At 47.9% G+C, this 22428-nt stretch overlaps 1 protein-coding gene across 3 annotated transcripts; it reads left to right on the top strand.

The window, feature by feature from the left end:
• Positions 1 to 354: 354 nt before the first annotated feature.
• On the top strand, positions 355 to 17492 carry LOC132386830 (killer cell lectin-like receptor subfamily B member 1B allele B). Of its 3 annotated transcripts, none has more exons than XM_059959175.1 (7): positions 355 to 456; positions 1503 to 1622; positions 5447 to 5551; positions 12261 to 12476; positions 15086 to 15228; positions 15652 to 15716; positions 16790 to 17492. In XM_059959175.1, the coding sequence occupies exons 4-7, from the start codon at positions 12374 to 12376 to the stop codon at positions 16977 to 16979; spliced, it is 501 nt and encodes a 166-aa protein (XP_059815158.1). In that variant the 5' UTR covers positions 355 to 456; positions 1503 to 1622; positions 5447 to 5551; positions 12261 to 12373; the 3' UTR covers positions 16980 to 17492. The 3 variants fall into 3 exon arrangements, with proteins under 3 accessions (XP_059815158.1, XP_059815159.1, XP_059815156.1); XM_059959176.1 differs by lacking the exon at positions 355 to 456 and having other exon boundaries at positions 1000 to 1622; positions 16790 to 16984; positions 17302 to 17492; XM_059959173.1 differs by lacking the exon at positions 355 to 456 and having other exon boundaries at positions 1000 to 1622.
• The last annotated feature ends 4936 nt before the right edge of the window (positions 17493 to 22428 follow it).

The raw sequence follows: 22428 nt of genomic DNA, 5'->3' as shown, positions 1-22428 counted from the left end.
TGTTTGGTCTTGGGCGTGTGTGATGGGCCGGAGTGGAGGGAAATCGCCTCTGATCACGGAGTGTGTGATGAACGGTGTAAAGTGAGATTTCCTTTGGGTCTCACAGAGTGAATTTGTAATGAGATTGTTTGGACAGAGTTTCACCCTTTCTCTTTAAATCCCCAAATATCACAACTTTATGTTTCCTGCAGTTGTCTGCTATCTCGCTACAGATTTACTCCTCTAATTCTGGCTGACTATAGGGTGGCCAATACGACAACCCCATTAATGTGGTCGATAGGGGAGGGTCGTTCCGTTAACTTTCTCCTGACGCTCCGCATTTGAATTGCCAGAGCTCAGAGCCACACCTTTACCCGGAGTAAAGCCCGTGTGCCATTTCTCCACCCATCTACAACCGGTCCACATCCCACTGAATCCATCAGCCATGTTCCACTCTTTCTACAACACCACCAGTCTGTGAGTCCTCTGCGATTTGAGAAATCGCCTATTTCTATTTTCGTCGCGATCTGTCAGACACATCACAAAGACTGGTTGTAGATGTAAATCATAAACAGCCTCGAGTCTCCTCGTTTTAAAAGTTTATTTTGATTTGATTGTATTGGAAAACATCGCGGGAATGACCCTTCTGTCCCTTTCGGCGGCGCTGTCCACTAATCCCCCGAATTAATCCTGGCATAATGACTGTACAACCTACAATCACAATTCACCGACAAGCCCTTATGTCTGCGGACTGTGGGAGGAAACCTGTGCACCGTGACGAAACCCACTCGGTCTCGGGTAGAACGGACCTGCTCCTTGCATTCAGTGGCGGGACTGAACCCGGGTCTGTTGTACTGTAAACCACTACGTTACCGTACCCGTACCGCTCTTCCTCTTGCAAACAGCCACAACACAAAGAAACACAATGGAGCGCGAAAACCCCTACAACGTGTTAAACTCCGCAGCAACGCCCTGTAATCGGTGCTTATTAGCATATTAGTCCGCACAAGACTGCCGGATATCCAAAGTGTGAAAATTGTTGAAAGCTTGCAAACAATAATACAACTATGAAAAATAATAAAACAACCTTCTCTCACTGCCACTGTCCCTCTCTTTCCCTCTTGCACTCACTCTATCCCTTCTCTTCCTCAACTGTGCTATCGCTCTAACACTTGTCATTCCCTTCCGCTCAGAACGTCGCTCCCTTTTCCTTCCACCACTCTCTCCCATTCTTTCCTTGTTCTGATTCCACATTCTATTCTATCTTTCAGCCCATCCATTCCCCCTCACCACCATCGATTCGTCCTACCGTCTCCCTCCTACTTTCAATCCCAGCCTTTCCCTGTCACTTCCCCCCTCCCTTCTCTCCCTCCCTCTCAGTTATCTCTCACCATGTCGACTCCGTCTCTGTCCCACTCTTTCTTTCCCTCACCGCCCTCTATCTGTTCTCACTCCCACGATTCGCTACTGGCCTCTCACCTTCTATTTCTCACCCTCTCTTATATTCTCTCCTTCTCTCCCAGACGATCTGAACCCCACCTACTCAGATCTGAAATTTCGGAAAGAGGAACCCCGCATCGATCAGGATGAAGATCCTCCCATTGCCTCGGGACCTGGCGGGTTGTCAAACATTGCACAAACAGGTCAGAGTTCACAGTAATGATGTCAGTCTGGGGGGATCACGTGTCATACTCGCAATTGTCCAAGTTTCTAATGCATCTGCCTCGATCACTTCCTCTGTCTCCCACAGTCTGACCACCATCTGGTTAATAAAACGTTGTCACTCGGCATCCCAGTTATATCCCTGGATATGATCTGGATTAAATTGTTGATGGCTATGTTTGAAACATAGAAATATAGAACACATATATCACAATGCAGGCCTTTCGGCCCACAAAACTGACCGCTCATGTTCCTACCTTAGAACAACCTAGGCTTTACCCTTAGCCCTCTATTATTCTAAGTTCAATGCAGCCATTAGGAAGTCTCTTAAAAGACCCTCTCCTTTCCGCTCCCACCAGCGCCTCCGGCAGCCCATTCCACGCACTTACCACTCGCTGCGTAAAAAAACTTACCCCTGACATCTCCTCTGTATTAACTTCCAAGCACCTTAAAACCATGCCCTCTTTTGCGAGCCAATTCAGCCCTGGGGAAGAGCTCCTGACTATCCACACAATCAATGCCTCTCATAACATTATACACCTTTATCAGAACACCTCTCATCCTCCGTCGCTCCAAAGAGTAAAGGCGAGATTCACTCAATCCTCCTAATGAAGAGGTTCCGTCCAAAACGTCGACATTACCTCCTCCAATAGATGCTGTCCGGCCTGCGGAGTTCTGCCAGCATTTTGTGTTTTTGTGTTTTTATTCACTCAACTTATTCTCATCAGGCATTCTGTCCAATCCAGGAAACATTCTTCTAAGTGTCCTCCTGAAACCATTCAATGGTTTCGACGTCTTCCCAAGGCGAGCAGAACTGAGCATAGTACTCCAAATGGGGTCTGAACAGGATGGTACAGAACTGCAAAATTACCACTCGGCTCTTAAATTTATATAAATACTCTGCATGAAATTGCAGATGGGTGGGTTAGTCGCTTTACTGATGATACGGCCAGAGGTGGCGCTGTCGAGAGCGGAGAAGACTGGCAAAGTATTCTCAGTGTGACGCAGATCAGTTACAGATATGGTTTGGAGACGGGAGTTGGATGGGGTTTAACAGGGACAAACATAAAATGTTGCACCTTGGTAATTCTAATGAAAGAAATGACACACTATCAAAGCTAAGATCCTAAACAGTGTTGTGACATATAAACGTAGAGAACCGGCCCTCTGGAGTACGATTCTGTGCTGAACAAGTCTTTACTTTAGATGGGCAGAGGATCTTCGGGTCCATGTTCATAGCTCCCTGAACGTGTCTGACAGTTTAATGGGATGCTTAAGAAGTCCGATGGCATTCTTGTCTTTATTAGTCGGGACATTGACTACAAATGTCAGTGCGTTACGTTGCAACTTTATAAAAATCACTAGTTAGGCTGAATCTGGCGTATTGTATACAGTTCTGGTCACCCCATTATCGAAAGGATGTCAGGGCGTTGGGGAGCCTCCGGAGAGGTTTAACAGGAGTCTGCCGGGATTCGATGGCGTGTGTTACAACGAGAGGTCGGACACCTGTGTTGCTTCCTCTGGAGCGGAGGAGGCTCAGGGGAGATCAGACTGATCTCTGGAATCCGTCAGACACCTGTCAGCCTTTGCCAAGTCAAGGAAGTTGAAATTTGTTGAGGTAACAAAAGGCACTCGTGAGAACAGACTTAGAGTATTGTGTTCAGTTCTGGCCTCCTCATATATACTGACATCAGAGAGGGTTCAGAGAAGATTCATGAGAATGATTCCAGGAATGAGAGGTTTGCTGTATCAGGAAAATCCGGCAGCTCTCGGGCTGTATCCGCTGAGGTTCAGGAGAACAAGCGGGGGATCTCATAGAATTTTTCCAAATGCTGAAAAGCCTGAACAGACTAGATATGGAAATGTTCCTTCCCGTGGTGAGGGATTCCATGACAAGAGGGCTCAACTTCAGGATTGAAGGACGTCCTTTTAGAACCTAGGTGCGGAGAAAATATTTTAGTCAGGGGATGGAAATCTGTGGAATTTATTGCCACGAGCAGTTGTAGAAGCCAAGTCATTTGGTGCATTTAAGCCAGAGAGAAATACGCTCTTGATTAGCCAGCGTTTCAAAGGGTCTGGGCAAAAAGCAATGAAGTGGGGTTGACTGAAAGAATTAGACCAGCCCACGATTGAACAGCGGAGCAGTCTCGATGGCCCAAATCGACTACTTCGACTACTATATCTTATGAAACATAGAAAACGTACAGCAAAATTCAAGCCTCTTAAAATACCCTATTTTATCCGGCACCACCGCAGATGCCGGCAGCCAATTCCACGGTCACTCCACTCTCTGAGTAAAAGACTTACTCCTAACAACTCGTCTGTACCTACTCCCCAGCACCTTAAGTCTGTGTCCTCTTGAGGCAACCATTTCAGCCCTGGGTAAAAGACTCTTATTATCCACACGACCAATACCTCCACTCGATCTTGTACACCTCTATGAGGTCACCTCTTATCCCCCGTCGCTGCAAAAAGAAAAGGCCGAGTGCACTCAACGTATTCTCAAAAGGCATGCTCCCCAACCTAGGCAACATCCTTGTAGATCCCTTCTGCACCCTTTCTATGGCTTCCACATCCCTCCAGTTGTGAGTCGACCAGAACAGTGCACAGTACTCCAAGTGGAGTATGACCAGGGTCCAATATAGCTGCAACATTATCTCTGTGCTCTTAAATTCAATTTCACGTTTGATGAATGCCAATACATCATATGCCTTCTTACTCACAAGGTTAACCTGCGCAGTTGCTTTGAGCGTCCTATGGACTCGGACCCAAAGATTCCTCTGAATCTCCACACTGCCAAGAGTCTTATTATTAATACTATATTCTCCCATTATATTTGACCTACCAAAATGAAACACTTCACACTAATTGGGTTTAACTCCATTAGCCACTTCTCAGCCCTCTTTTGCATCCTATCAATATCCCGCAGCAACCCTGACAACCCTCCACACTATCCCCAACATCTGCAAACTATGTGTCATCAGGTAACATACTAACTCATCCCGCCACTTCCTCATCTAGGTCATTTATAAAAATCACGAAGGGTCACAGGAAAGATCCCTGAGGTACTCTACCGAGAAACTCCACGTACAATATGATCCGTCTGCAACCTCTCTTTGCCTTTCGTATGCAAGCCAATTCTGGATCCATTAAGCAATATCCCATTGGATCCCATGCCTGCTTATTTTTTTCAATAGGCCTTGCGTGGGCTACCTTATCAAATGCCTTGCTGACATCCAAATACACTACATCTACTGTTCTTAATTCATCAAAGTGTTTAGCCAGACCCTCACAGAAATTTAATCAGTAACGATGTGTCCTTGACAAAGCCATGCAGACTACTACTAAATATTTTATACCTCTCCAAATGTTCTTAAGTCTTGCCTCTCAGGATCTTCTCCATCAACTTGCAAAACACTGAGTTAAGAATCACTGATTTATAATTTCCGAAGCTATCTCTACTCCCTTTGTGGAATAAAGGAACAACATCCCCAACCCTCAAATCCTCCGGAACCTCTCCCGTCCATATTGCTGACGTAGAGGTCATCGCCATAGGCTCAGCAATCTCCTCCCTCGCCTCCCACAGTAGCCTCATTTACATTTCGTCCGTTCCAAGCGACTTATCCAACTTGATGCTCTCCAAAAGCACCAGCACATCCTCTTTTTGAATAACTACAAGCTCAAACTTTTCAACCTGCAGCACGTCATTACTACTATCACTATGGTACTGAGTTAGTCATTAAGTAACTCCTCTGGATTTATAAAGTGTATATAATGGACTTAAGGTTGTATGATCTCTCCGCAGCGGCGTCGAAAGTGAAGATCGGAAATAGACCGTACCTTCTGATTTGCCTTCTCTGCCTAGTTACATCCGCCCTCATCGTGACAGTGGCCGCTCTCTCGATCCATGGTGAGTGAAACAGACTCCGACTGGAGTCAGACCATAAGTAAAGAGAGTGGAATAAATTATTATTGTTAAACACCACAGTGACACCAAAACCCCCCATAACTTACGCCGATTTAAATAAAAACACTAACCATCGGGAAGTTGGATGAGGTCCTGAATTGTGAGTTTCGGGAACTAGGCAGAAGGCTGAAGCACGGGACCTCAAGTGTGGTATTCTCGGGATTACTGCCTCTGTTACGTGATAGTGATGGTAAGAACTGAAGGAGATGGCAGTTCAATGTGTGGCTGCGGGGTTGGTGCAGTGGGCAAGGTTTTATATTTTTGGATCATTGAGATCCCTTTTGAGGAAGGTGGGAAATGAACAGATTGGTTGGGTTGCACCTCAATTCGAGGGGGAGGAATATCCTTGCAGGTCGGTTTGCTGTCAGGGTTCGGGAGGGTTTAAACTAATTTGCAAACAAAATGAGACCAGGAGCGATAGAACAGAATAAAAAGTATATAGAGTAAAGCCAGATCAAACGTATAGACAGGCTTTGAGGAAAGAGTAGCAGAATAAAGTGTATAAAGGTAATAAGGGAGACGGTCGAAAGTGAGTGTACTTCAATGCAAGAAGCATGAGGAACAAAGGTGATGAACTGAGAGCTTGGATACATACATGGAATTATGATATGGTGGCCATCACGGAGACCTGGCTGGTACCAGGGCAGGAATGGGTTCCCAATATTTCTGGAAGTGGAGGATGGGTGACATAACTGGTCAACTACAGAAAGGGTGTGCAATGTAGCACTATCCTCTTTTGAGAGAGTATGGGTGGAATTCAATAACAGGAAGGAAGAAGCTACTCTGTTGGAAGTATTCTATATGACGAGCTAACATTCCAATCTATCTATTCCTGTTAATAAATTGTACACCTTTATCATGTCTCCTCTCATGCTCCTTCCCTCCAAAGGTAAAGCCCTACCTCCCTTCATCTGTGATCATACTCCATTCGCTCTAAACCAGGCAGCACCCTGGCAAATCTCATCTGTACCCTTTCCAATGCTTCCACATCTTTCCTATGGTGAGGTGACCAGAACTGGGCACAGTACTCCTAGTGTGGCCCAAGCAGTGTTTTATAGAGCTGCATCATTACCCCGTGACTCTTAAACACTATCCCTCGACTTCAGGAAGCTAACACCCCACAAGCTGTCCTAACCGCCCTATCTACCTGTCAAGCACCTTTCAGGGAACTGTGGACATGTACCCGCAGATCCCTGTGCTCCTGCACACTGCAATGTACCCTGACCTTTGCTTTGTACTCTGTCATGAAGTTTGTCCTTCGAAAGTGAACCTCCTAAAAACTTCTCCGTGTTGAACTCCATCTGCAACTTCTCAGCCCACTGCTGCATCCTATCAATGTTTCTCTGCAATCTTCGACAATCTTCTACACTATCTACAACACCACCAACCTTTGTGTCGTCTGCAAACTTGCCAACCCACCCTTCTACCAACTTATCCAGATCGTTAATAAAAATCACGGAAATTAGAGGTCTCAGAACAGATCCTTTTGGGGCACCACGAGTCAAAACCCTAAAGTCTGAATGTACTCCCTCCACCACGACCCTCTGCCTTCTGCAGGCAAGCCAATTCTGAATTCACCTGGCCAAATTTCCCTGGATCCTGGAATTTCTGTTCCAAATGCATTACTAAAATCCCAGTGGATCACATGCACTGCACTACCCTCATCTATATGACTGGTCACCACCTCAAAGAACTCTATCAGGCTTGTTAGACACGATCTGCCCTTCACAAAGCCTGCTGACAGTCCCTGAACAGATCATGAGTCTCTAAATGCCCATAGATCCTATCTGTAAGAATCTTTTCCAACAGCTTTCCCACCACAGACGTAAGGCTACTGGTTTATAATTACCAGGACTATCCCTACTAACTTTTATGAACAAGGGGACAGCATTCGCCTCCCTCCAATCTTCTGGCCCCATTCCCGTGGATAACGAGGACATAAAGATCCTAGCCAGAGGCTCGGCAATCTCTTGCCTCGCCTCGTGGAGCAGGCTGGGGAATATTCCGTCAGGCCCCGGGTAATTATCCGCCCTAACGCATTTTAACAACTCCAACACCTCCTCTGCTTTAATATAAACATGCTCTAGAACATCAACCTCACTCATGTTGTCCTGTCTGTATCCAAGTTCAGTCTTAATGGTGAATACCGAAGAGACGAATTCATTGAGGACCTCGCCCACTTCCGGAGCCTCCAAGCACATCTTTCCATTTTATGTCTAATCGGTACTGTCTTCGCTTCTGTCACACTTTTTTTCCTTCACATAATTAAAGAATGTCTTGGGGTTTTACTTTACTTTTCTGGACAAGGAAGTCTCATGACCTTCTTGCTCTTCTCAGCCGCTTTTTAAGCTCTTTTCCTGCTACCCACTAGTCCTCAATAGACCCATCTGATCATTGCTTCCGAAGCCTCATGAATGCTGACTTCTTACACCTGACTAGATTTTCCACTTCACCTGTCAACAACGGTTCCTTCAACCTACCTCTCTTTGTCTTCCTCAGCGGGACAGGTTTATCCCTAACATCCTGCAAGAGATCCTTAAACATCGAGCACATGTCAACTGTATATTTCCCAGCAAAAACGCCATCCCAATTCACACCCGCAAGTTCTAGCCTTATAGCCTCACAATTTGCCTTTCCCCAATTAAAAATGTTTCTGTCCTCTATGATTTTATCCTTTTCCATGATAATGCTAAAGGCCAAGGAGCGGTGATCACTGTCCCCCAGATGCTCACCCGCTGACAGATCTGTGACCTGACCCGGTTCGATACCTAATACTAGATCTAGTATGGCATTCCCCTAATCGTCCTGACAACATACTGTGACAGGAATCCATACTGGACACTCTGAACAAACCCTGCCCCATCCAAACCCTTGGAAAAAATAAGTGCCAATCAATATTAGGAAAGTTGAAACCCATGATAGCAACCCTGTTATTTTTACACCTTTCTAAAATCTGCCTCTCAATTTGCTTCTAGGTATCTTTGCTTCAACCAGGGGGCCTATAAAACAACCCTAGTTGAGAAACCGCTCCTTTCCTGTTCCTGATTTCTACCCAACTGACACAAAAGAGGATCCTGCTATATTACCCACCCTAACTGCAGCTGTAATAGTATCCCTGACCAGTAACGCCACTCCTGCTCCCCTTTCCCCCTTCTCTATCCCTTTTAAAGCACTGAAATCCAGGAATATTGAGAATTCATTCCTGCCCTGGTGCCAGCCAATTCTCCGTAATGGCCACTACATCATAATTCCATGTATGTACCCAAGCTCTCAGTTCATCACCTTTGTTCCTGATGTTTCTTGTATTGAAATACACACATTTTAGCCCTTCCTCCTTACTATCTTTACACCTTTTATTCTGCTTCTCTTTCCTCAAAGCCTCTGGATGTGTTAGATCTGGCTTTCCTCCATGCACTTCTTTCACATCTCTACTGCTCTGGGTCCCATCCCCCTTGCAAATTAGTTGAAACCCTCCCGAAACCATGTTAGCAAGCCTACCTGCAAGTATATCGTTCCCCCTCGAGTTCAAGTTGAAGCCATACAATCTGTACACGTCCTACCTTCCCCAGAATAGATCCCAATGATCCAAAAATCAAAAAATCTGCCTCCTGCACCAACTGCTCAGCGACGCATTCAACTGCCGTCTCCTCCAATTCTTACCATCACTATCACATCCTGTGAACGCAAAGTTCGAGATCCTGTTCTTCAGCCTTCTGCCTAGTTCCCGAAACTCACACTTCAGGACCTCATCCCTCTTCCTGCCTATGTCATTGGTACCAACATGTATCACGAAAGGGAAAGGGTTGCTTTCCCTTTCGTACCAGAATGTTATGCACCCGGTCAGAAACATCACGGACCCTGGAACCCGTTAGGTAACAAACTATGGGGGTGTTCTCCTCACGCCCACAAAATCGCCTGTCTGCTACCCTGACTACAGAGTCTCCAATGACGACAGCTCTTTTCTTCTCCGTCGCATCTTTCTGCACCACAGGGTCAGACTCAGTGCCAGAGGCCCGGCCACCATGGCTGACACCTAGCCAACAGCAACCAAGACGCTAAACCTGTTCAGGGGAATGGCTACAGGTGTGCTCTGCACTACCTGTCTACTCTCCTTCGCTTTCCCCCCTCGGAATCTCACCGAACGACCAGCTCCCGGCAGCCTAGGTGTGGCGACCTCCTTGTAGCTCTCATCTGTGACTGCCTCATTCTCCCTTATGAGTCGAAGGTCATCCAGCTGCTGCTCCAGATTCCTCACACAGTCTTCCCGATCGCTCAGATCGCCTAGCCGCTTCGCACTTCTGACAGATGTGACTGCGGGAGAGGGGAGTTCCCCAAAGACTGCCACATCTCACAGGAGAGATACACCACCGTCCGAGGAGGCATTGCAAAGACTAACTGCAAATAAGCTGGTCCACCGACTCTCGCCGAAGTCTTTCGAGATAAACCCTCAAATCCCCACTCCTTCACTGTCCCGCTCACTCACTGGCCACTTTCCACAGGAAAGTGAGGTAATGGCGCAGCTCTATAAATCTCAAAATAGGCCACACTTGGAGTACTGTAGCCGGTTCTGGTCGCCTCACTATAGGAAGGATGTGGAAGCATTGAAAAGTGTACAGAGGGGATTTACCAGGATGCTGCCCGGTTTAGAGAGACCGACTTATGATCAGAGATTAAAGGAGCTAGGGCTTTACTCTATGGAGAGAAGAAGGATGAGAGGAGACGTGATAGGAGTATACAAGTTATTAAGAGGAACAGACAGAGTGGACAGCTAGCTCCTCTTTGCAAAGGCCTCACTGATCAGTACAAGAGGACATGGCTCTAAGGTAAGGGGAGGGAAGTTCGACTGTACTGTGCTGTACAATTCTATGCTCTATCTTCTATAACACGGGCACTCCCCTGACAGTGAGAAAAACACGGTCTTTACCGTAACACAATCAAGACTCATGCTGACTCCGACACGCCATTCACCATTACATTGATAATGCTCTTACCTTAGCACGGTCACGACCTTCAAAGAGATATCGATAGACTCCTGACCGCGGCACTGACAGGATCTTCGTCGTGACACACACATGGCTGTCACACTGACCGCGCGGTACCCGTCAGTAACATCGACATGTCTCTGACCGTGTTACTGATAAACTCCTCAAGGCGACACCGAAACACAACTCACAATGACACTGACACGCTCATCACCGTGACACCGAGGTACCGTACACCGTGACACCTTCACCCTCCTCAGCGTGATCCGCTCCGCACCGCATCGTGAAAAAGACTCAGAGACAGTATCGTTCCTCAACATAAAAACCGATGCACCGCTCGCTCAGGCAATTCCCCACACCTCACCCTGACACAGGCAAACCCCATTACTTGATACCGACACCTAAATTCAGAATGACACCGACATAGTACTCTTTGTGACACCGACAAACACATCAGCGTGACCGTCTCACACCCATCGTGGCCATGACACGTCTCTCACCGTGACACTGACATACCCCGCTCTGAGAGACCAGCAAACCCGACACCGTGACACTGATACTCCACCCACGGTGTCACCACAAGGCCCCCCACACAGACATTCTCCTCGACTTGACATCGAGATACACTTCATTGTGATCCGGCACGCCACTCGCCGGGGCACAAAACCTCCTCACAGTTTCCTCAAACGTCCCTCAGAGCAAATCGGACATTTCCAGCACGATACTGACACAGACCTCCATTGTAACATCAACAAAATCTTCACCGGGATATTGATATACACACCCCTCAATTTGGTACCGACGCCTCCCACTGTGTCACCAGCACCTCCTTCACTGTGACACCCTTCACCGTGACTCTGATACAAAAAGATAATAATGGTGCATAGTTCCCTGAAGGTGGAATCTCATGTGCATACGTTGGTAAAGAAAGCTTTTGATATGCTGGCCTTTATAAATCAGAGCATTGAGTATAGGAGTTGGGATGTAATGTTAAAATAGTACAAGGCATTGGTGAGGTCAAATTTGGAGTATTGTGTACAGTTCAGGTCACCGAATTATAGAATCGATGTCAGCAAAATTGAGTATAAAGAAGATTTACTAGAATGTTACCTGGGTTTCAGCACCGAAGTTACAGGGAAAGGCTGAACAAGTTAGGTCTTTATTCTTTGGAGAGTAGAAGGTTGAGGGGGGCCTAGATAGAGGTATTTAAAATTATGAGGGAGAATGACAGAGTTGACGTGGATAGGCTTTTTCCATTGAGAGTAGGGGAGATTCAAACAAGAGGACATGTGTTGAGAGTTAGTGGGGCAAAAGTTTAGGGGTAACACGAGGAGGAATTTCTTTACTCAGGGACAGGTTGCTCTGTGGAATGAGCTTTCAGTAGAAGTGGTAGAGGCAGGTTCTGTATTGTCATTAAAAGCAAAATTGGATAGGTATATGAACAGGAAAGGAATGGAGGGTTATGAGCTGTGCTGGTCGGTGGGAATAGGTGCGAGTAAGCGTTCGGCACGGACTAGAAGGGCCGAGAGAGCCTGTTTCTCTGCTGTCATTGTTATATTGTTATATGACCCGTGATTATATTGTTATATAGTCTCCGTGACCCGTTCGTTAGCGTGACGCTGACTCACGTGTCACTGTAAACGCTAAACATCCTTCACCATCTCTCTCAGTATCACAGATTCGTCAGTCTAAGGAAACCTGCCACCGAAACTACCATGAGTTAAACTCAACACTTCAATCCAAGCTTTCTGCGCTCAACTCTAATCTGTCCGTTCTTCAAGGAATGCAGAGCGATCTCCGTCACCAGTTCACTGAGATGGAAACGAAGTACAGATCTGTCAACGAAACCAAGGCTCAGATCTGTGAATTGTTGACCAGCAGAAGAGGTGAGGCATCATCCCCCTCTTTCACACGCTCCTCATCACAGGGCAGGTATGGAGAGAGGAAGAGTCACTCTGTGCTTGACATTGGGAGTATGTGATGAGATGGTATGGAGGGTGATTCACTTTGTGTTTGATCTAGTGAGTGTGTGATGGGGCTGCGTGGAGGTGGATTCACTTTGTTTCTTAACACGGGATTGTGAGACGTAACTGCTGCTTCTCTCTGTGTCTCATTTTGGGAATGTTTGATTGGACAGTCTGGATCCAACTTCACTCTGTGTCTGCCAGCGGGATTGTGTGATGGGACACTGCCCAGAGAGATACACCCCATGTCTGACCCCTGAAGTGTGTTATGGCACCGTGGAGAGCGAGGTTCACTTTGAATCCTTGACCGTGTGGTGGGATCGTGGAGAGAGCTTATGTCTGAGTCTGAATCCGGAAGTGAGTGATGGGACGTTGCAGAGGGGGATTCATTCTGTGTCTGAATACGGGAGTGTGTGATGGGCTCGTGGAGAGACAGCTTCAGTATGTGTCTGATACGTGGTGTGAGTGATTGGAATTTGCAGAGCGAGCTTCACTCTGTGTCTGACTCCCGGAGGTTGTAATGGGATCGTCGAAAGAGAGCGTTTGTGTTTGATTCCGGGAGTGTGTGATGGGACAGTGCAGATGGACGTTTATTCCATGTGACAACGGATTGTGTGATTGGATATTGTGGAGGGAGTCTGATCACGTGAGTGTGCCATGAGCGGGTGTGAGCGGAGTTTCGCTTTGTGTGAAAACACAGGTGGGTGTGATGGAACGGTTCAGAGAGAGCCTCACTCTGTTATCCGCCAGTAGATGCGTGATGGGACGTAAGGATGGATATTCACACTGTGTCAGACTCGGGAGTGTGAGATGGGGTCGTGTGGAGGCAGCTTCCCTCTGTGTCTGAAATTTGCTATATGGTGCGTTGAGAAGCAGGCGATGGAGAATCACTCTCACTCCGATATTCGTCGTGTGTGCTGAGGGAGTTTCTTCCCGTGTCTGACCGTTGGAGAGTGTGATGTGGCCGTGGGGAGAGAGATTCACCCCGTGTCTGATCAAGCTGTGTGTGATTGGATTTGGCAGATGATCTAAATTCGGTTGTCCGATTCCGGGAGGGTGCGAGGGGCGGTGTTGAGGGAGCTTTACTCTGTGTCTGACCCCGGGAGTGTGTGAGGGGCGGTGTAAAGGGAGCTTTACTCTGTGTCTGATCCTGGAAGATTGGACAGGACGGTGTGCAATAAACTTCACATCCCTTCTGACCGCTGCAATGTGGGTCTGTGTCTGACTCCGAGAGTGTTTGATGGGACAATGCAGGTGGAAGCTTCGCTCCACGTCTGACCCCGGGCGTTTATAAAAGGCAGTGTGAAGGGAGCTTCACTCCACGTCTGACTCCGGGCGTTTATAAAAGGCAGTGTGCATGGAGCTTCACTCCACGTCTGACCCTGGGCGTTTATAAAAGGCAGTGTGCAGGGAGCTTCACTCCACGTCTGACCCCGGGCGTTTATAAAAGGCAGTGTGAAGGGAGCTTCACTCCACGTCTGACCCCGGGCGTTTATAAAAGGTAGTGTGCATGGAGCTTCACTCAACGTCTGACCCCGGGCGTTTATAAAAGGCAGTGTGCAGGGAGCTTCACTCCACGTCTGACCCCGGGCGTTTATAAAAGGCAGTGTGCAGGGAGCTTCACTCCACGTGTGACCCCGGATGTTTATAAAAGGCAGTATGCACGGAGCTTCACTCCACGTCTGACGGCTGGAGTGTGTGATGGGTCCGTGGAGAGAGAGATTCAATCTGCTTCTGACCGTCTTAGTGTGTGATTAGACGGTACAGGAATCTTAAATCTGTGCCTCACCCCGTGTGTGTATGATGGGACTCTGTGTTTGACACAGTGCGCATGTGATGAGAAGCTATGTCGGGAAGTGGTGGTGGGTGAGAGAATTTGGTTTTGGGGTCATGTGTGTGTCTGACACAGGGAACAGTGACGCGTGCCTGGAGTGGAGGCATGATAGAGGTATACAGGATATTAAGTGGAATATATAGAGTGGGTACCCAGCGCCTCTTCCCCAGGGCACCGCTGCTCAACACAAGAGGACATGGCTTTAAGGTAAGAGGTGGGAAATTGAAGGGGGGTATTAGAGGAAGGTGTTTCACTCAGAGAGCGGTAGGTGCGTGAAATGCACTGCCTGATTCTGTGGTGGAGGCAGATAAACTAATGAAATTTAAGAGACAACTAGACAGGTATATGGAGGAAATTAAGGTAGGGGGATATATGGGAGGAAGGGTTTAAGTGTTTGCACAACATTGTGGGCCACAGGGCCTGTACTGTGCTGTATTATTCTATGTTCTATTCACTCTGTGTCCTGACCCCAGGAATGTCTGATGGATGGTGTGGAGGGAACTTCACTGTGTCTGATCCTTGTTAATTTACCAATGGACATAGCGGTGGGATATTCACTCTGTTCCTGAACTCAGGTTTGCGTGATGGGACCGCGTGGTGGGAATTTCACTCTGTGTGTCACCCCCAGTGTGTGTGATGGCGAAATGTGCAGGGACATTCACTCTGTTTCTCACTGCCAATTGTCTCTGATTTTCAGAGCAAACGTGTTCCAAGAACTGGGTCACAAATAAAGACCGGTGTTATTACGTATCCACGTTTGAAACATCTTACCAAAACGCCATTCAAGAATGTTCAAACCGTCATTCAAGTCTGCTGGGAATCAATTCAAGTGATGAAGCGGTATGTGTCACAGCACGAGAAGATCCCACTGTAATCCAGGAATCATCACACACTCCCGCGGTCAGACACAGATTGAATCTCCTCCACTCCGTCCCAACACACACCCCCGGGAACAGACACAAAGTGTATCTCCCTCCCCACCGTCACATCACACACTCCTGGGGTCAGACACAGAGTGAATCTCCCTCCCCACAGTCACATCACACACTCCCGGTATTAGACACAGAGTGAATCTCCATCCGCACCGTCCCATCACACACTTAATCTCCCTCCACACCCTCCCAGCACACACTCCCGGGGTCAGACACAAAGTGAATTTCCCTCCACACCGTCCCATCACAGATTCCTGTCATAATCAATAGAGGGAAGGTATGTATATAGTTTTCAATTCTTGGCATTAATCAAGTAAATTTAACTTCCCAGAGCTTTGTATCCCACAATCTTCTGGACAACTACCTTGTTTACTGGATTGAAAAATGCGAAAACGGGTGAGATTATCACTGATCTGTGGGGTTATTGACATATTCCTGACGGGAGAAAATGGGATTAGTTTACGGACTGAAGTAGTTTTGTCGTAAAAGGGAGGGGCATTGTGATTTGCTTGTAGACTGTCCGTGCATAGTGGGTAGTGTGGTACAATGGGAACATTTTGGGGCTGCAACGTGTCTGTCGGGGAAGGTCACTGCAGTGGGAATATTTCGGAAACTGCCAGGGGGCTGTGGGGAGAGATCAGTGACGCAGATTATTTTGGTGCTGACGCATGTGAGTGAGGACAGCGCGGTGCAGTGGGATCATTTTGGAGATAATCACCGGGCTGTGAGGAGAGAGAGCAACAGTTGGATTAGTTTGGTGAATGACATGGATCTGAGGGGCGAGAGTAGGACAACTGGATTAGTTTGGAGACCGATACAGGGCGGTGGCACACAGTGGGTTAACGGAATTAGTTTGCGAACTGAGGCAAGGATGTGGGGGAGAGGGTGCCAGTGGTATAAGTCTGGAGGTGGACCAGAGGCAATGGGGAGAGTGCGGAGTAGTGGAATATGTCGATAGACAGACAAGAAGCTCTGGGTAGAAGAAGCAGCAACGAGATGAACCTGGAGCCATACAGGACTGAGGAAAGAGTGTGGAACAGTGGGATTCATTTCGGACAGACATAGGTCTGTGGGGAGGCGGTGGGTCAGTGGGGTTTGTTCAGTGACTGAAACAGATTAGAGGGGGGAGGGTGGGCCTGTTCGATTCGTATGGGGGCTGAAAGTGGTCTGTGGTGAGAAAGCGGTTCGGTGGGATTAGTTTGGCGGGTACGAGGCTGTGGGGAGACATTGGGTTAGTACGATTAGTTAGAGAACGGACATAGGATTGTGGGGAGACATTGGGACCGTGGTGTCTGTCTGGGTACTGGCACTGCCGGGTGGGAAGAGTGGTTGAATGGGATGAGTTTGGGGACTCACACAGGCAATTAGGAGAGATCGAATTCATGGAATTAACTAGGGGACGGACTCCGCCCGGGTCCTCTACTGAAGCTGTTTTTTCTCTGTTGAAATTGTTTCACCCTCCTGGACAGGAATGAGTACTGGAATCTCCTGTACAAGGTGCCCTCTGGAACGCCCGACTGCGGAGACTGCAAGCGGGATGGAGGGCGTTTCGATTGCTATCGAGATCAGCGTTTCATCTGCGAGAAGTCGGCACCTTTGTTCCCGGATATTCCTGGAAAGATCCAGGGTCTCTGCCAAAAGCCATTGGAGTTGACCTGAATCAAGTGACTACCCCCGTTTTCACTTCCTTCTCTCCCCTTCACTCTCAATCCTAAATCCTTTCAAATTTCGCTCTCTGCCGCTCCCTTCTACATCTCCTCCTCTTGTCGCCATCATATTCTCCCCACCAGACACCGACAAACCCCTCTCGCCGTCTATCCCCTTCGTTCTCGCCACTCCCCCCCCCCGTACCGCTCTTCCCAGTTCCCTCTAGCGTCCTCTCTACCCCTCAGCTCCCCTTCTTATCTGCAACCTTCTACGCCCGCAATTTCGCTGCTCCCTGTGCCCACCTCTTACACCTCTCTCCCCTTCCCTCCCCCAGGGGCTCTCTACCTACCCTACGCGTTCTCTCTGTGAAGACCAGCGGGCCAAGTGTCCTGTCCACCCCATCGGATGTTTTCCACAAGAATCTCTATTTGAGTTATTATCTGAAACTTATAACACCAGAAATTTCTTCTTTAGAAGCATCAGTACGGCGCAAAGACGTACAATTCATGTAAATTACAAATATTAATAAACACCGCAAAAATATCGAGTTAGTGCTGATGCATTGAAAGATGTGATGATGCAGGGGAAGAAGTTGTTCCTGAATCGCTGTGTGTGGGTGCTCTGTCTCCCGGAGCTGTCAAATACTCCTCCTACAATACTACGTCCAAACCCGTTATAATTCCCGTGAACCCTCTCCAATGTCTCACATCCCCTGTGAGATAAGCGATCGAGAGCTGCTCACAAAACTCCAAATGTGACCTCAACAGTGACGTATTAAACCTGAGAATGACGTCCTTGCGTTTACGTCCCAGTCCTCTCGAAATGAATGCTGTCATCGTATTGCCTTCCTCACCGCCGGCTCAAGCTGCAGGTTAAACTTCTGGGAAAGCTGCACGAAGTCTCCCAAATCCCTCTGCACCACAGATTGTTTTTAACCCTTACACACTGTGCCGGGCATGTTTGACCCGTTCTGACATTTGACAACAGTTAAAACACCCTGAAGGTTTATACTTCTGCAGGTGCTACAGATGTTTGCACATTGAGGCTGCTCCGGGTCGAATTTGACCCGTATCTATTGAAATGGATTTTGGATCTCTGAAAAATTAATTAAGTATCCATCACTCATTTAAAAACGTCAGATATGCTATTTATACAGACTAAATAGATCTGCGGTTCAAACCTTGTATGGACACATGTTCTTAGGGGATTATTGCGCCGGCTCAAAATTGACCCGGACCATTCTGTGAGGGTATAGAATATGAACAGGTTGCCTGGGTTAAACAAAATCCATCCCTTTTAAAAATATTCGACGATTTTGTTCTTTTTGTTTCAAATTGCATGCCCATACGATTTCCGCCACTGCATTCTATCTGCCACGTCTATCCTCATTCTCCTATTCTGTCTGAAACGTTCTGCAGCCCCACCCCCACCAGCTTCCTCAACACAACCTGTTGCTCGGCAACGTTGCTACCGACTGTGGTTTTCGGATCAGGGAGTCTATCATCCCGTTGCAGAGGGACGGACACCCGCCCGGGATGTGGAGTCGGTGATTAAAACTGGGATCACGTGCGCGCTGAATAATCCACATCCTGTCACGCGCACTCACAGTATCCGGGACAGAATTCCAGATGACTGGGATGGGGGAGCGCTGGGCATTGCTGAGAGGGGAGAGGGGGGAACGGTGGTTTATCTCCTACTGACCTGGGTAGTGTGTGAAGTGATTGTGTGGGATTTGAGCTGGGGAGTTGCAGTTGAACTAAAAAAATATCTGAACGGTGAGTGTGTGAAGGGATGGGGAACAGGGAATTCACTCTGTGTCTGTACCAGAAAGAACGAAATGGGACAGTGTCGAAGTAGCATCACGTGTTTCATCACGGGGGTCTGCCATGGGACGGTGTGGAGGGAGATTCACTCTGTGTCTGACCCCAGCAGTGTGTGATGGGACAGTGTGGTGGGAGATTCAGTCTCTCTCTGACTCGGTAAATACCTTATACGACTCTGAGTCGGAGCTTCACTCCTTTTTCGAAAATTTGGGACAGCGCGGAGGGAGCTTCACTCCTTGTCTGACCCGGAACTTGTGTGATGTAATGTTGGTGAGGGAGCTTCACTCAGCGTCTGACTCCGAGTGTGTATGATGGGATGGTATGGAGGAGTCTCGCTCAAGGTCTGACTGACTGGGACAGCCTCCAATCAGAATTCGGGAGCGGGAAATGTGTGCATTATAAACCACTGTATCGCGTTTGTTTGAACAACAACAGATCCGCAAGGCGGGTTCATCAGCAAGAGACAATAAAGATAGAAACATTAGAAGATAGAAAACCTACAGCTCAATGCAGGCCCTTCGCCCCACAATGTTGTGCCGAACACGTCCCCATCTCAGAAATCACTAGGCTTACCCATAGCCCTCTATTTTTCTAAGCTCCATGTACCTATCCAAAAGTCTCTGAAAAGACCCTATCGTATCCGCCTCCACCACCGTTGCCGGCAGCCCATTCCACGCACTCACCACTCTCTGAGTAAAAAACTTACCCCTGACATCTCCTCTGTACCAACTCTCCAGCACTTTAAACCTATGTCCTCTTGTGGCAACCATTTCAGCGCCGGGAAAAAAGCCTCTGACTATCCACACGATCAGTGCCTCTCATCATCTTGTCGTTATACAATGACTCTCTGTCAGTTCATATTGGGAGGAAAATAGACCGCATGTTCAGTTTGCAGGAAAGTGGATCACAGTCTGGAGATTCAAAGGGGTTAAACATCCAGGCCCAATACAGCGTCCCCCTGCGGCCAAACCGCTCAATAACAGGTACACCAGTTTGTATGCCTCTGGGCGGGATAGACCGGTTAAAGTGGTCAAGTGGAGATATATCTCACTGTCAGGACGACACATGAACATCCATGGATACAACCAACGGTGACAGCATTACTCCAGAAACAAGGTGCAAAACATATTGTCAGCATTCAAACACGGCAGAAGGCACAAAAATATGTATAAAAAAGAAAAAAATATCAACGCAGTTTGAGGCATTGCGTCAACTGAATACCACTGATATCTGCAGTCGCCCACGACAGAGCCTGTCTTCTGCAGAGCGAACAGTGGGGGCAGCACAGGCTCCTGCTTGGAGGACACGCCACACCGCCCCACCGTGCGCAGCTCCTTCACTTCCTCTGCAAGCGAGAAACCCTCTCAGTTTACACAACAACATAAGTTGAAATGTAATCCTAGCGGAATTTCCTGGCATAAAAGAGGTCATAAGACTAGAGTTACCAGGGGTGAAAACCGTAATGCCATCACAGATAGAAGAAAGGTTGTTGAGACAGATGTAGTTAAGACCTCAGACAAAGCAAGGAAGAAGAAGCTTGAGCTGGCTGGACCCCATGTTCTGAGCTGCATACGTTTCAATGCAGTATTTCAATGCGATAAGTAATATACGAAATGCAGGTGAGCTCAGGGCTGGGGCCAAGGTCTGGCAGTACGAGATTGTAGCCAATAGTGAGACTTGGTTGCAGGAGAGGCAGGACGGTTAGCTTAATATTCCGATTTTCGGCTGTTTTAGTTGTGCTAATGAGCAAATAAATCAAAGGGTAGGGGCGCCTTCAGAGTCAGAGAAATTATCACAGCGCTGCTCAGCCAGGACAGATTGAAGAACTCGTCAAAGAGGTTTTTGGGAGGAACTGAGGAATAAGAAAGGTATGAACTCGTTCATGGGGCCATATTATCAATCACCTAATAGTCCCGGGAATTCAGAGGAACAAATCTGTAGAGAAACATTAGGTTGTGATATTGGGTGATTTTCACAGGTATTATCTGTGACCAGGGGACAGAAATTGGTGCAGGTGACCAGTTCGCATCTAGTGATGACAATTCCATCAGATTTAAAGTCATTATGGAAAAGGATATTTATGACCTCGGGATTAGTTTCCAAATTGAATGAATGCCAACCATATTTTTCGGGGTCAGGAATGATCTGGCAAGTGCGGGTTCGCCCAGGTTGTTTTCTGACAAGGATGTATCTGGTAAGTTGGATCCCGAGCGCTGTTTCATAAGAATAATGGGAGGTGTTGACGGAGAGAGGGATTTCAATTGTTGGGGATTGGGGTTCACACACTGTGAATGGGGAAGACTGCCGGGAAACCAAGGGGCGGAGCAGATAGGAGTTGGGACTGAGTTTCACGTTTCGATGACTGGGTTTGACGTTTCGGAGTGTCCTGATTAATTTCTGGACGCTCCCTAAAGGAATGTGTGCGGGGCTCTTTGAAGAGGTTACAGCGGGGATTCACTAGAAGTCTGCCGGGGGAGAAAGAGAAATATCTATAGGCCGTGGTCAGAATTTTCGGTTCCCTTTCTCTGGAGCGGTGAAGGCTGAGGGGACAACTGGCGACAAAGATGGACATGACAGCAGGTGTTGTTACCCCCAGGATGAAACTGTCCAATATCAGAGGGCATGCATTAAGGTAAGAGGGGCAAATTCAAAGGAGGTGAGGTTGACCAGTTTTTTTATTCGCACAGAGACCGGTGGGTGACTGTACTGTGCTACCAGAGACCCCACCGGAGGGCAGATCGATAGAGGCGTTTCACTGGCTCTTTGACAGTCACGTGGATTTGCAGGGAATTGAGAGAGATGGGCGTGTGTCGGCAGAAGGGATTCAGATTAATTCGTATATCACAACATTGCGGACCGACGGGTCTCCTCTGTTCGGTGGTTGACGTTCACTGCTCTACAGGAGGGTCAGGGAGAGTTTTGAACTCACCGGATGGGAAACGCAAGGGGCGTGGTAGATGAAGGAATATGACGCTGCATTGAGAAACTCAGGGAACGACCTCTCGACATAGGCAGTGAACGAGTCACACAGCACTCACTACTACACAGACACAACCCTCACCGTGACACCGACACAGCCCTCACTACTACACAGACACCCCCCCCCCTCACCGTGACACAGACACAGCCCCCCAATGGGACATGAACACGCCACTCATCATCAGACCGAAACATCGTCACGCTATTCACCGTAGCAGTCACGCATTCCCCCAGTATGCATAATCCCCGCACTCTCTCAAAAACTCCTTCTTATCTCCGTCTACCCTCGCTCTCCTGCACTACTCCCAGTCTCCGTCAAACACTCCCTTCTTTACACCACTCCATCCTCGTCATCGTCCCTCCTTTACAACCTGTCCCGTCTTCGTGACACACTTCCTCTATGCCCAAATCCCGGTCTCCGTTATCTCCTGTCCTCCCATCACCACCACCCGTCTCGGTCCCCTGCTGGATCCCCTAAAGGTGCAGTGAGACTAGTTTGGAGTCTGACATATGGCCGTGGAGAGAGAGCGGAGCAGATGCAATAGTTTGAAGATTGACATGGGGTTGCGGGGAGATCGCGGTGCAGCGAGATCAGTGGAGAGAGAGCGGAGTATTGGGGGTAATCCGATAAAACTCTTGGAATTGTCGACTGGATCTAT

The sequence above is a fragment of the Hypanus sabinus genome, unplaced genomic scaffold (genome assembly GCF_030144855.1).
Source record: "Hypanus sabinus isolate sHypSab1 unplaced genomic scaffold, sHypSab1.hap1 scaffold_1328, whole genome shotgun sequence".
Taxonomy (NCBI): domain Eukaryota; kingdom Metazoa; phylum Chordata; class Chondrichthyes; order Myliobatiformes; family Dasyatidae; genus Hypanus; species Hypanus sabinus.
The sequence above is the reverse complement of the archived record's forward strand: the minus strand, read 5'-3'. Positions and strand labels throughout refer to the sequence as shown.

Coding starts and splice junctions, on each gene's coding strand:
- LOC132386830 (XM_059959175.1), top strand. CDS start 12,374: ATGCAGAGCGATCTCCGTCACCAGTTCACTGAGATGGAAACGAAGTAC. Junction 12,477..15,085: donor ATTGTTGACCAGCAGAAGAG/GTGAGGCATCAT, acceptor TCTGATTTTCAG/AGCAAACGTGTTCCAAGAAC. Junction 15,717..16,789: donor ATTGAAAAATGCGAAAACGG/GTGAGATTATCA, acceptor CCTCCTGGACAG/GAATGAGTACTGGAATCTCC.